General features: G+C 36.9%; 1 protein-coding gene across 3 annotated transcripts in view; it reads left to right on the top strand.

Annotated features, from left to right (window-relative positions):
- Positions 1-15,469, top strand: part of LOC131682771 (eukaryotic translation elongation factor 1 epsilon-1) — a 75,924-nt gene extending 60,455 nt beyond the window's left edge. The window contains exons 3-4 of one of the 3 annotated variants that reach the window (XM_058964492.1): positions 14,639-14,772; positions 14,833-15,469. In XM_058964492.1, the coding sequence (XP_058820475.1) occupies positions 14,639-14,772; positions 14,833-14,944 (246 nt within the window). In that variant the 3' untranslated portion in view covers positions 14,945-15,469. Of the gene's footprint in view, positions 1-4,838; positions 4,935-8,998; positions 9,675-14,638; positions 14,773-14,832 lie in introns of those variants that run through there. The other 2 variants (XM_058964491.1, XM_058964493.1) reach the window with 2 other exon arrangements.
- The last annotated feature ends 265 nt before the right edge of the window (positions 15,470-15,734 follow it).

The raw sequence follows: 15,734 nt of genomic DNA, 5'->3' as shown, positions 1-15,734 counted from the left end.
ATGGTTGCTGCTTCCATCGCAGCCCCACTTAAAGATAACAAACGTATTATCCTCAGGATGCAGTGGTAGAACTCCAATATTCAGAAACGAGATGAGTCGTTCCACGGTATGGTTAACAAGAGCTTGAAGGGGAACATACGCACAAGAAGGCTGAACAGAAATTCCTGAAAAAAATTGTTGATTCAGGGACGAATCTTTGAGAATAGTACATACCGATCGGATAGCATAGTTTCTTTTCTTCTACTATTTTATTATACGCGGGATAAATGTCCAAACCCTTCTGCATAACTGAGCTGCGTATGTTTTGGTACTGCGCCTTAGAAAAATCATTTTCACAAATAAATCTAAGTGCCTCCTCCGCAGTAAACGCTTCTGCAATCGGGACAGCCATAGATCCTAAATTCTCTACGGTAGATCTGACGGGACTTTTCGACAATCGTTCGATTTGTCTGCCAACTAAACGGAAACCAGTAGAATAAGCGTTGACGGCTGACGCTAAACCAAGTTCTTCCGTGGAATACTTATCGCGCAACTTTCCTAATCTTTTTATTTTGGCTCTGCGACATATTTCGGAAAATGGTTTCCTCTTTCGGCCTTTACCTTTACCTTCGACTTCGAATCTTAGCTTTCCTTCAAGCCACACAAAATTTTCCAGCTCAAACCGAATTTGCGTGCGCTTACTCCGAATCCACAACCTTCTAAATTCCAACATGAAGATTTTTATTTTCTTCCGAGCACTAACAAGTCTCAATTTTACATTTGGATTACTACTTGTAATGAACTTAAGCAGTTCATCTGTCTTTTTACCAGCAATAAGCAAATTCGCCAACTCTCTTCGACTAATATCCATATTTACTAGTTTTATTTAAAACGAATAAAATCAGAAACCTTTTTTGACAGTCGTTTCACTTATGCAAAGCTTGCTGCGATGAGAGAATGATATTTGAAAGTGGCTTTTTTCATAATACAACGATATGTGTGTAAATGCTTTAATGCGTTGAACCTGCAAAACTACAAACTTTAAATCTAAATTGCAAATTTTAAAAAAATATCGTATTCGCCAATTTTTGCTCAAATATACTAATAAGTATGGTCTTTCATGTGGTGGAAACAGAATTCAATTTTAGGTGCCCGCATCAGCGATATTGAGCCTTGAAATAGGCTATTTTTTTAACGAAAAGTGTCCATAACTTTTTAAAGAAAAAAGTTAGACCTTCGGTGTCTTGGAGAAAAATACTCGGCTTGAAGTTTTCAATAAGCTGTTCAAAGGTTTTGTTAACAAAAAGTAAAAGATACGAAAGTTATACTAAAAAACGTTTTTTTCAGGAACACCCTAATCTTTTTTTTTAAATTTCTTGTATAACAAAAACTAAAAGAGATAGAGCTTTAATATGTTCAACAAATTTATTCAAAATAAGTTACTTTACAACTTTGTGGAAGACTGTGGAGCTCTATCTTTCATCAGTAAAAAGTTTATTTTCGTATTTTAGATAAATTAGAACCACCCTAATAACTATTCCAATAAAAAGAAGCATCTTCTAAAGTACACAAATTCATCCTAAGACATGATACGGCTAAATTATACAGGTTTGTCAGAAAGTAAAAATTCCTCCTAAATTAGCGATCTGGACCACTGTGCACTGATACATACAATGGATCGACATCCACGATCTTGAGATACTATGTGATACTGAAACATCGCTTGAAACCAGCGGCGGATCATTGAGAAAGATCCGGGTCCTGCCGAAAATTTTCAATTTGTTAAGAAATTTTAAACTAGTTTTAATTTCAAAGTAGCAACCCCTCACTGCATACTCCCTCCGGGCCGGTATGATTGACGATTTTTAGAGTGATTGCATAACTTTCTATATGAGAAAGGCAAAAATGTACCAAAGTCCAAAAAATCAATTTTTGTCAAGCATTATTTTTTTCGAGTTTACATCAAATCTCAATGTTTCATGCACTATAAAGTCATTTGGTATCAAAAATACAAATTTGATTTTGAAAATTTTTCATTTCAGTTTATATGGGAGTTTGCTGTGTGATAGCACTCTTCAACTCGTTACTCCGGAACCGGAAGTCCAATCAATAAAAAATTCAATTGCAGCCGATGGGAAGGTTGTACCTTTCATTTGAGACTAACTTTGTGCAAATCGATCCAGCCATCTCTGATTAACAGAGGTCACATTTTTATCCACATGCACTAGGATGTGGATAAAACACACATACATACACACAGAGACATTTTCCGATCTCGACGAACTAAGTCGATTGGCATATGACGCTCGGCCCTCCGGGTTGGGATTAGATTGACGAATTTTAGAGTGAATGAGAAAGGCAAAAACATTTTTAGCAAATGTTGAAAGTTATGCATTTTTTTGGTGAGCAGTTCTATGTTTCATAGACATTTAATCAATTTTAACTTTACACACATACATACACAGACATTTTCCGATCTCGACGAACTAAGTCGATTGGCATATGACACTCGGCCCTCCGGGTTGGGATTAGATTGACGAATTTTAGAGTGAATGAGAAAGGCAAAAACATTTTTAGCAAATGTTGAAAGTTATGCATTTTTTTGGTGAGCAGTTCTATGTTTCATAGACATTTAATCAATTTTAACTTCGCTTTCTACTAAATAAAGACCCTTATGACAGTACATCTCTACAAAAGCGAGCTCAATTTGAAAAGAAATCTGAGGATTATGATTGATTACAGAACTTTGGAATTTTCTATTGGAATGTTTTCAGGCAGGAATCTGATATTGATGCTATTAGACAACTGTGAAATCAAGACCAATAGATCAGTTACATTTCAAAAGTCCTCATGATGATTACAACAACAGGTTATCAATGTACGGATCAGATAATTGTTATTGTAATATTGAATTAAATCAGTCAGCATCAATAAATTTTCAGCTTCAATCCAATTTTTTTTGTGTTGGGGGGGGGGGGGGAGTTGTATGGTGTTAAACCCCAAAACCTTCTCTTGGCTACGCCGTCGCTTGGAGTTATTTACTTCGCTTTCATTTTCCGATATGTTTCAGATCGATCCGATGGTTATAAGTTAGAAAAAATGCAGTCAGAAGGTTCGTACAAATGAACATTTGTGCACTGATAAGTTATCAAGTTCCTTCCAGACAACTTGGAAGTGTTCGGTGATTATTTCTAGCGGTTGTAGATAGAAAAATGAAATGCAAAATTCGTTTTATCGTAATAATGTTTGGCTTATTTCAATGGATTATTACTATATTGAACAATAAATAGGCGTCAAAAGGTAATCCACAAACAACAAGCCATAACTTTTAAAGTATTCAAAATAGATATTTGTCTTCAGTAAAGTTATTCGCAATTTAAAAAAATGGATAAAAGTTGGAATGTTTACTTCAAAAGGCCATATCTCAATGGTTTGTTGACCGATTCTAATTATTTTTTTCATTATTGAACAGGTAGACGTTTCATCGTTAATTTTCATTAAGAAGAATGCAAAATTTGCATTTACACATTATATTTAACGTTTGGTAGACAACCCTATTTTCACACTTTTTTAGTGCACTATATAAATAATACCTTTTGTACTTTATATTTATGTAATTAAATGGTAAGGTTTTCCTTTAAAAACCGCGACGCGTATAAATGATCTAAATAGTCAATGAACAAACATGGACCGCATACTACACCCAAACCGTTATAAATTTCGATTCCGTCAATGAAATATTTTCAAACTTGCAGGGGATATACTTGAATACTATATCTTTCGAATGTCATGTACTAAATAAGTAGACAAATATTTTTTTGTTTATAGAGATAGGACCGAACCCGTGAGTGTTTGCTGGTAGCCTTATGAAACGTGTCATAAAACTTCAAATCGCAATTTCTCTCGAATCTCTCGAAGGATCATTTTGAAATTCACTGAGAAGATGCTTGGATACTGTATCTTTCGAATGCCGTTCGAGAAATTTTTGGTCATTTTTTTGTTATTAACGGTTTTAGGACCACCGTGAATAGCGTTATTACTGTTTGATAGTTCTTTCATTTAAAATTGGTGTGGATAAGATCGGTTCAGCCATTGCTGAGAAACACGAATGAGAGTTTGTCCGTTACATACAGACACAGACACAGTGAAAATCTCCAGGTCAAAACCAATGAGGAATATACGACATTGGGTCAAAACCACTTAAGAAGTGGCATCCCTGTGTATGTGAGTGACTAATACAATTTATATTTTTAGCACATTTGTGTGCATATGTATAGAGTACTTGACAATCTGTAACCGTATTAGTGTGTTCAACGATTTGTTTTCCTTCACCTGTCATAGTTGGAGGAAAATAAATCGAAAATAGCTTTTCGATCGGATTATTTTCATGATGGAATCTGACCAACCGGTATTGTACGTCTCCGGAATAAGTTTAACAGTGACATAGAGCATTTCAACACCATTATAAATACTTTAGGCGAGCTATTTCAAATGTTTAAATTGGCTGACAGTTTTATATATGACAGCTGGAGGAAAACAAACCGCCAATTAATGTGTGTGAAATAATTTGCTTGGAACTCTATATCATGTGTTGAATATATAAAATATAAGTTTGGATTTTTAGCAGTGTAGCATTTTAGTCCCTTAATGCTATAAAAACGAAAAATCAGTTTGTTTGCATTTACAATTTGCCTAATGAAAGATCTATATATGTCGATATATTGTCAAAAAAGAACAACATGTTACGGGCAGGGCAATGAACCTTTCTATTCCCGTTAAAAAGAAATACTACTCATAAGGAAAAGGAGAATGTTATGTCTGTGATTATTATTTTATTGATTGAAGTTTTGATGTTGCAGGAACTCAATAGCTACCTTGAGACTCGTTCCTATTTGGTAAATCACGCCCTTAGTCTTGCCGATGTAGTACTATTCTATGCTATCCAAAACACACTGGTAAGTAAAAACTATTATAGTCGTTACATTTGGGTGCATGCAGCCCAATTAAAAATCTAAGACAAGACAAGACAACTTGTAAGCGATTTCTGGAGCCAGCGTGGAGCCCAAATGATGTCTTCGAATTTGACTAATGGGATACTGTTTTCGTTACCACATGGTCCATTTCGCAGTGTTGGCATCATGATCAATGCAAGTTGCCTAATAAAATAATTTGAATTCGTCAATTCTGTATCATAAATTTTTAATATATTAAATAACGGTGAATATTTGAATAAAGACTCGACATATTAATCATTTGTTTACCATTCATATATTAGTTGCCTTCCGATCGAACACCTAACAATAGAATTCGTATGAATCCAAATCTTTATATTATTTCTCGACAAATATATGATTACGGCCTAAAAGCCAACTGTCAAAATCCACTTTGAATGAAAATTCCGGACAAACCGGTACTAGTCGAACACAGTTCACAACAGTTTATGAAAGAGAAAACTTTTCTCTTTCGTTTACTTTAACGTTTAACGGTTTGTCCGGAATTTCCATTCAAAGTGAATTTTGACAGTTGGCTTTTAGGCCGTAATCATATGTTTGTCGAGATTTATATGTGTATTTGTGACGTTAGCCTGTTATCGTATTCGCAATATTAAAATTTACTATTCTCGTGTATGAGTAAAATGTCACTGACAGAGCGCAATATTAAAATTTACTATTCTCGTGTATGAGTAAAATGTCACTGACCTAGGTATAAAAAGAAAACAAATTATAGAGATGTCGAGTCATTATCCAGTGATTCTGTGTTTTTATTGTCGTTTTTGCTTGAGGCAGAAACTAACTCAGTTTCGGACCTAACTGCTGTCAAACCGTTTGTTTGAAGCCAGCTTCGAACTTAGGTTTTGCGCCACTGAGCTGAAAACGAGTTGCGTTCCAGCCTGAAATATATTTCGGTTTCGCTCACATCACCACTGTTTTGCAAGAACCCAACACAGTTACATTAAAACGTTTGTTTGAAGCAAACTAACCTGGGTTAGTGTCTAAGCTCTCAATCGAAAACAACATTACACGGATTACACTATTACAAGGACCTTAGGTAAAATTAGGTAAACCGTGTTGAAGGTACTTTCTATTTAACTACGGCAAAAATAATAACTCAATCTTGAGTTTAATTTACTTAAATTTAAGTTGAATTTACCTAATTTTGAGTATACCCCAAACAACTTGAAAGTACCCTACTGCACGGAAGACCTCGACTGAGTCGAATCTCTCGTTTTGTTTTTGACAACACTAATAAGTGCGAAAGCGACGCACAGTTCAAAAGTACCTAAATTTAAGTTAAAAGAACTTATTCTGCAGGTTATTTTACGGTTGCGTGTAGAGCACTCTAGTTAGAGTTCGGCTAAGACGCGTTTGACGTATCCAAACGAGCAGAAATCTGACGTATTTCTATTGTGAATACGTCAAATTTCATGTTCGTTTGGATACGTCATGGCCTCTTGGCCACACTCTAACTAGAGTGCTCTAGTTGTCTCGTCTTGTCTTAGTTAAAAATAAACGTCAGTTTGACTGACATTTTGTCATAATTGGGAGGCAAAAGTACCTAAATTTAAGTTAAAAGAACTTATTCTGCAGGTTATTTTACGGTTGCGTGTAGAGCACTCTAGTTAGAGTTCGGCTAAGACGCGTTTGACGTATCCAAACGAGCAGAAATCTGACGTATTTCTATTGTGAATACGTCAAATTTCATGTTCGTTTGGATACGTTATGGCCTCTTGGCCACACTCTAACTAGAGTGCTCTAGTTGTCTCGTCTTGTCTTAGTTAAAAATAAACGTCAGTTTGACTGACATTTTGTCATAATTGGGAGGCAAAGAGAATAGGGAAAGAGACGAAGAGTGAAAATCAGTCAAAACGGCAACACTCCCTTTATGATGATTTCAACACTAGAATTTTGGCAACCGCTTCCACAGGCAGCACTTTAAATGACTCCTATTATATTTTGAAAACAAACCGTATGTCGATCGTTGGATTTGTTTATCAAACGATGCGCATTTCGAAACAAAGAGATGAAATAATTCTAAAGCTTGTTTTTACTCATACATATACTCTAGAATGCACCTCACAATCACGATTGAACCAAATTCTGACGAAAATTGAAATTTCTTTTTTAATAGATGTACAATACTTATCTCCTCCAACTCAGGCATGAGTAATGTTTATTTACATTGCACAATTGGTCTGCTCAATAAGGTATTTTTGGCTTCATACTATTCGTCTCTTTCCCTATTCTCTTTGTTGGGAGGGACATTTTTTAATATAATATTAGGTAGTAAATAGTGTAACATGAAATGGTGATACAGTGAACACCCGATTTTATCTGCCCCGATTAGGTTTACCCCCGATTTTGTTAGCTTTTTGACCCGAATTTGACAGCCTCATATGAAAATCCAATTGATGGGCTCTAGCAGACGAAACGAAGCCAAATTTGAGTAAATCCTTTTCTTACCTTAGGCTTAGAGATGCAAAATGTGCAAAACTAAAAACATTATTTTTTTAAATTTTGCACTGTAATACTACGTTCACACTACGAGTTAAAATGTGTTTTAACGCTATCTTGATGACATTCTTTTTATTGGTAGTTATTATAACGTGTTTTAACTCTGCAGTGTGAACATAGTATAACACCCTCCTAAAGGAAATTTATACTAAATAGCCAGAGAACGTTATAATGCTATGTCTAGGGAGCAAAGAAGAATATTTTAGCAGTTTTGGTTACTAAAAAGAAAGAAATAATATGTCCCGATTGTGTCGATGTCCACGTTCTGTCAGCTTAAAATTCGCCAAGGGACTGATTCAAGCGGGTCTTCACTGTAATCAGTCAACATTCCCAGTTAACGACACATTACTGTTTTCAAAATTATTTGAAATGGTTTAAACCTCATTTATTCAAGTCAAAATATGCGATAAATTTCAGTCTTGCATTGAATAGGGCAGACAAGCCCTTATTCATCTCATTAGTCAGGATATCACACTATTTCGGTTGTAACTCGGCTTACAGTGATTGGATTGCGCTTAAATTAGGGTGGGGCAAAATTATCGTTTTTTCAGCACAGCACTTTTTTGGTTCCATTTGGGGTCCCAAATAACTGTGCAAAATTTGGAGTCGATTGGTTTTGACCCGGCGTAGTGCATTGCGTTTGAAATGTGTATGGAAACTACCGTGGAAAACCTACTTTTTTGCATTTTTAATTTTACAGGCCATAATTCTTCCTACAGTATGCCAAAAATCAGATAGAAGTGTAGTCCAGGATATGCTGAACAACTTTTCCGAAGGATGCATGGTGTTAGAATGTCTATAAAACCAGTTATAGTTGTTCAAAGTTTGATAGATCGAGTCAAATGCCAAAATTCGATCTATCGAATTTTGAACAGCTATAACTTGTTTTAGAGACATTCTAACACGACACATCTTTCGGCAAAGTTGTTCAGCATATCCCGGACTACACTTCTATCCTATTGTCGGCATACTGTAGGATGGATTGTAGTTTATAGAATTGAAAATGCAAAAAAGTAGGTTTTCCCATACTAATTTCCATTTAAATTTCTAACGCAATGCGCTACGCCGGGTCAAAACCAATCGACTCCAAATTTTGCTCAATTATTTGGACCCCAAATGTAACTAAAAAAATGCTGTGCTCGGTTGATGTTGTTATGATTACGTTTTTCCATATAACAATGCCCCACCTTAATAGGTATCAGAATGCTTGCTTCGTTCTTAAGAAGCAGTTAACATAAGATATCTGGGTTGGAAAGTGTAAAATACTCGCGTTTGAGCGAAGTGAAAAGCCGAGTACAACGCACCCTTGTTCATCCTACCATTTGATATAATGCGTTGAATAGAGAGAGCAGACGCTGCTCTAACTAATGTATTCAAATGGGTGGGATGAATACAGGAGCTAAGATGAATTAGGGCACAGTAATCCTACCAAAAAACTGAAAAAAACATCTGCGGTTTTCATCCAAATCCTAAATTAATTTTCTCATTAAAATCTACTATATCCACAGGTTAACTTGCAGCCTTTGGACAAAGAACACTACCTCAATATTTCCCGCTGGTTCAATCATCTGCAGCAACAAAAGGCAATTAGGCAGGACGAAGATATGATAAATTTTTCCACATTGCTGCTGCTGGGGTGGGCAATGGGAACCCACGTTTAAGTGAATTATGATGCTTTCTAGGTCTACTAGTAAAATATAATAATTATGAGTTTTAATCCGGATGCGTTTTACACCAAAAAATAGGTTTAACAGTAGGTGAAAGAACAATAGTGAGACTAGCTCAGCTATTCTCAACTTGGGTTCCAGCCTAGGGGCAGATCACTTGTGATGCATTTTTAAAAATCAGCGAAATTAAATGCATTTATTTCCATCAAAATAGAAATTCATAACGTATTTTGCGTTGCGTGCAATGTTTTTGCGTTGCGTGCAATATTGTTTGCGTTGCGTGTAAGACGTCAAAACCCTACAGAAAAGCTAGCCCTACATCACAAAGTGGATCAGCGTAGGACGTTTGTTAAACAAACTTTTCTGCGAGGCAGTGCAAAGCTGATGCAAAAATGGATTTTTTTCAATTTGATGCAAATTTGTTATACATTCTTAGAGTGATCTGCCCCTAGGATCCAGCCCATTGCTCGTAAAGTAATTGCTGTACATGGAATAAAATATATTTTATGACATTAAATGGAGATGGTTTTAAATAACATTCAAAACATTCATCATAAATATTTATCCGTAGAATTACGACTACTATAATGCCGCTATTATACGCATAACTGTCCCATGTTCTATGGCATTCCCTATACACATGGGACAATTATGCGTAGAACACCAGTATAAATAACGCAACAAATGGATTTTGTGAAAGCAGCCATTATCTGCGTCATGATATGCCCTTACTGTTCGACAGGCGAGCGAGCATATTATTACAGTTTTTAAAATAATGTTTCCATAAGATCCATGAGCAGCCTGTCCCTAAATGTTTTTCATAGAATGAAATATTTCTAAAATAGGGTAAAGACTTAATAGACCTTTCTCGTCCGACCTAACCCCCTTTTTTTCTTATTTTTATTCAAAAGACTACACATTTTTAAGAATATTGCCGTTGAAATGAGACTATTTGGAGCTATCGTGATTTTTTAATGATTTTTTTAAATTTGAAAAATGCAAGAATGTTGAGTATTTTTTTCACCCTTCACGCAGAAAAAAAATTAGTAAAAATAAACAAATTTTGGTTTTAAATAACAATTTTTCTGTTTGATATAGTGACAAACAAGATTTAGGTTTGCTTCAATCAATACTGTTGGTTGAAATTACCAACTAATTCATTTGTTGTCTTTTCTGTAGTTTCAACAAATATTTCGTTTGAAACAACAAAATCATGATAAGTTTAAACGAACAAACAAGTTTGAAGAAACAAAAACAAATTGTTTGTATTAACCACAGGAGAGAACAACTCAAATTTAGTTGAAATTAAATAAAGATTCTGTTGGTTTTTAACAAAGGGATCAGTTAGAGCTAACAAATTTTATTTTGATTCAACAATGTTTCTATTTAAAATGTAAACAGAAGTATTTGTTGAATTAAACCAAATACATGCTTTCAAAAAACGCCCGTTTCAGTTTGAAACAGTCATTCGCCACGTTTTTGATTTAACTAAACGTTATGTTGATTCAAACAGGCCTGATTCTTCAGCGTGTTGCAAGAATGGTGGGACTCAAAATGTGTGTTTGGGCAACACTGTTTTGTATATTTTTGCTTGGCTTCCTGGCAAATGAAGTGGTGAGTCGCGGTACAAAGTTCATTGGTTATGTAAACAAACTAAAGTGAACCTCTCCGTTGAGAACGTTGCATGGTGATGTTTAACCTCACTTTTTTGACAGTTCAAAGAGATTGTTTACATGATCTTGAAATTTTTGTTGATTCGATCATAGTATGAGAAACTTGGTTTGGTTCGCTGCCAAATGTTAACACTTTCCCAACAAGGTCGCTCAGTTGTATTTTTTAATTGATGTCGGCATCATACATTGTTCCGTTAAATTTAACATTTTTACTTTTCTTGTACATGATTCATTGAAGAAGTAAGGAATTTCTAGCCAAACATTTGAAAAAGGCCTACTGCCAAATGCAAACAAATCGAATTTTCATGTTCTCTATTAAAATCCTGGGACAAAACCTGTGGATAGATGTTTTCTTTTTCATTTTTCTGTTCATTTGATCTCTTGTCTTGCATGGCCACTCTTTCTTCCTCACATATTTTAAATGGACTGGCTACATATGACAGTTCCCCCTCACTGCATTTGACGGTTCCCTTTGGCTGCATTTGACAGCTCCCCCTGGCTGCAATTGACATTAGGTTTTTTCGTATCCACACGTCACGTCCCAGTTAAAAACTATCTATCTGGCCATGTGCATAAACATAACGCAACAATGGATTATGAAGAATTTTGATAATGATTTTATAACAAATTATAAAAGGGCCCGGCTGATATAAAAGTCCTAACTAGCAATACGCATATTATAAAATGATTATAAAGGATTATTGTAACTGATTCCAAAACGATAATAAAGGCAGTGAAATACGTACACAATGAATTAAGGGGAGTGTCTGATGTAAACAATTTGCCCAATCAAACTAAATAAAACAGTATTAAATTTTTAAATAGAATTATAATGAATTCGACCAAAATTCTTTTGCCTTTTTCTCAAGGTTTACGTTTGGCCGTGACCCTGTTCAAATGTTTGGGTAGAATTTAGATTATTTTATCGTTGTTGCGATCAATTTGATTTGGTTTGTTTTGTTCACAATGTTAGTCGCAGAGCATTTTGGTGATCTATGGCAATTGATGACCTTTACACCCCATACTAGGTCCGCTCCTGTTGCAGCTGTTTCGCCCCGTCCGGCACCGTGTCAACCGATGTCCAGCCTGCGCCGCACTCGTCTGTCGCTATGCCAATGGCAGGGACTTGGATTGAAGGCCAAAATGTCAGCTACGGCTGGTGGTGTTGCTGCAATCGGTTTGCCTTCGGTCACGTTGGACATTCGGCTAACGGGAATATTCAGCGATTCCGATTCGAAGGAAGCAGCGCCAGTAACAGACTGCTTCGGTTCAACAATACGCTCCGGTATCGGACGAAGCTAACACTCCGGCAGGACGAAGGTTTCAATGAGGGGCTCAGGCATAAGTAGCAGAGTCCTTGCACTTACTGCTTGTCGAGTGAACAATTCCGACGAAACCACTACCGCTCTCGCCAAGTTTGATCACCGTGATAAGTGCGACGTCAGCGGTATAGTGCCAGGAATAGTCGAGAAGAGTGCCAGGACTGACTTGCCGAGAGCTACAAGAGCTACAAGTAAAATAGCAGGGCGTTTTCAAAGTGACCGTAGTATAACGTAGAGGCTTTAGGCAGATGATTTATTCAGCAGAATAAGATAGCAAAATTACCCAAAACATAAGAGCTGGCTGCCGAAGTGAATCCACACACATCGTCACCTACAGAGGCAAGCAATATTGGAACGCAGCGAAATTCCTCACAATGAATTGATCTCGTTAGATGAAATTGCAGGAAGTACAATTTTCATAGCATAATTTAATCGACCGAAATTGTAGTCCTCAGTCGAGAGAGAGAGAGAGAGAGAGAGAGAGAGAGAGAGAGAGAGAGAGAGACTGATAGAGTAGCAGCAGCTAGGAATTTTCTTTCGAAAGCTAGCAGCGGTTTCGAGTATCCTGCGCTAAGTAGAGAGCGTTAAGACAGATCCCCGAAGCATGTCAAGTGCTATCAGATGAGAAAAAACGTCGCATCTATGACCAGTACGACAAGGACGGTCTGCTGACCAACGGTTCCGTCCGGTACCACCATAACACACGGCACCGGCGACACATATATTCACAACATACTAATAGACCTTTCTCGTCCGACCTAACCCCCTTTTTTCTTATTTTTAATCGAAAGATTACACATTTTTAAGAATATTTCCGTTAAAATGAGACTTGTTAGAGCTATCGTGATTTTTTAATGATTTTTTAAAGTTTGAAAAATGCAAGAATGTTGAATATTTTTTTCACCTTTGCAAGAATGGTGAGACTCAAAAAGTGTGTTTGGGCAGCACTGGTTTGTATATTTTTTTCTCGAGTTCTTGGCAACGCGGCAAATGAAGTGGTGAGTCGCGGTACAAAATTCATTGGCAAGGTAAACAAAATAAAGTGAACCTTTCGCTGTAGAGCATTGCATGAAAATGTTTAACCTCACCTATTTGACAGTTCAGAGAGCTTGTTTACATGGTATTGAAATTTTTTGTTGATTCGATCATAGTATGAGAAACTTGGTTCGGTTCGATGCTAAATATTAACACCTTGTAAACTAGCTCGCTCAGTTGTAATTTATCGTCATCATGCAATGTTCCGTTAAATTTAGCATTTCGACTTTTGTTGTACATGATTCGTTGAAGTGAGCCATTTCAAGCCAAACATTTGAAAAAGGCTTACTCCAAAATGCAAGTTGATAGTTCATGCAAAAATGGAAATTAAAAGTATTTTTTTCTAATTTGATGCGAATTTGTTATACATTCCTAGCGTGATCTGCCCCTAGTTCTGTGCTTATATTAAACCCACATATTGTGTGCGAACCCGAACAGCGTATTTCGTACAAAAACACATGCACTTGTTCGCCTGTACAACCTCACCATTTCTCATTCTCACTCTCATCAAAACTAGCGTTGACTCTTTTTGCCTTGTGCGAATCGTTCTCGTGTACGCACCCGGTGTACGTATTTAGTATTTAGTAAGATTTATATTTATATATTCACTTCGACTGGCTTCACATATTATGCACTCTCTTTAAAATATGAAGTCAATCAGCTGAATAGTTTCTGAGTTATCGCGTCTGCCAATTTGAAAAATGCGGTTTCGTGAAAAATCCCTATTAAAGTCTGGTCATCAAATTAGATTTAACCTGAGACGAGACATGCAAATAGCAAAAAATCGAACGTCGAATACAGCCTGGGGGTACTGTCAAATGCAGCCAGTCTATTTAAACTATGTGAAGCAGAAAGAGAGGTTATGTGAGACGAACTATAGAATGAACAGAAAAAAGAAAACATCTATCGGCAAGTCACGTCTCAGGATTTAACTTCTTTATTCTAACTTTCGGTGTAATATCAGGCCTTTAAAGAATTAGCTTGCTTTTGGTGTCCAAGTAGAAACAATATGCGCAATCATACGAAATAAAACTGTATTAAATTTTTAAATATTACAGTTGTGATTCGCTGGTTGGACATTTTTTAACTGGACCGCTTTTTAGTTGGACCTTCGCTAGTTGGACCATTGTCCAACTAAAAACATCTGAATGTCAAAATCTTATGTCAAATTTACAATCAATCTGACAATTATTAGAGATGTGAATAGATGCATTTAAACTGCCAACATCTCCTTTGGAGAGTTTTTAACATCACGACTGTATAATGAATTTGACCAAAATTTTTCTCAATGTTTACATTTGGTAGTTAGACCCTCTTCAAATTTAGGGATAGAATTTAGTTCAGTTGTTGAGATCAATCTCATTTGGTTTGATTTTTTGCTGAATCACAACGTTAGTCATAAAACATTTTGACCACCCTTGGTAATTGATGACCATTACAACCCATTCTAGGTTCGCTCCAGTTGCAGTTGTTTCGTCCCGTCCGGCACCGAGTCAACCGATGGTCCAGCCTGCGACACGCTCGGCTGTTGCTACGTCAATGGCAGCCACCAGCCAGGGACTTGGATTAAAGTCAAAAATATCAGGTACGCCAGGTGGTGGTGGACATTCCCCTAACCAGAATATTCAGCGGTTCCGATTCGCAGGAGGCAGCCACAGAAGCACAGACTGCTTTGGTTCAGCAATACGCTCCGGCAGGACGATGCTCGTGGAAGATCACGCAGTTCCGGTCCTGTGCACAAGAACAGCCCGATTTGACCCTGTGCGAAGGTTTCAACGAGTCGCTCAGGCATTAGTAGCAGAGTCCTTGCACCTACAGCTTGTCGAGTGAGCAATTCCGACGAAACCACTGCCGTTCGCACCAAGTTGGATCACAATAATAAGTGCGACGTCGAGAAGAAGATTTCCCGATAGCTAAAAGCAATGCTATAAGATTAAATAGCAGAGTGTTTTTAACGTGACCATAGTATAACGTAGCGGTTTTACACAGATTTATCCCGCAGAATATGATAGCAAAATTACCCAAAAAGTAAGAGCTGACAGCCGAAGTGAAGAGACACGCATCCTCTACAGAGGCAAGCAATAACGGAACGCATCCTCACAATGAATTGCTCTCGTTAGATTAAACCCCAGGAAGTACAATTTTCATTGCATAATTTAGTCAACCGAAATAGAAGTCCTCAGTCGAGAAAGAGAGAGAGACTGATAGGGTAGCAGCAGCTAGTAATTAACTTTCGAAAGTAGCGGTTTCGCGTAGCCTGGCACTAAGTAGAGTGTGTTAAGTTATTACAAATATTGGTTCACAATGGTAGACTATTACAAAATGCTGGCGGTGACCAGAACCACTACCGATGCGGAAATCAAAAAGGCACACAAAAACTAGCGCTACGATGGCACCCAGATAAAAATCCAGAAGAATCGTATCGACGGTTTAAGGAGATCTCCGAAGCATATTAAGTGCTATCAGATGAGAAAAATCGTCGCATCTATGACCAGTACGACAAGGAGGGTCTGATGACCAACAGTTCCGAGCGGCACCACCATAACA

The sequence above is a fragment of the Topomyia yanbarensis genome, chromosome 2, assembly GCF_030247195.1.
Source record: "Topomyia yanbarensis strain Yona2022 chromosome 2, ASM3024719v1, whole genome shotgun sequence".
Taxonomy (NCBI): Eukaryota; Metazoa; Arthropoda; class Insecta; order Diptera; family Culicidae; genus Topomyia; species Topomyia yanbarensis.
Note: the sequence above shows the minus strand (reverse complement) of the source record. Positions and strands in the feature narration are given on the sequence as shown.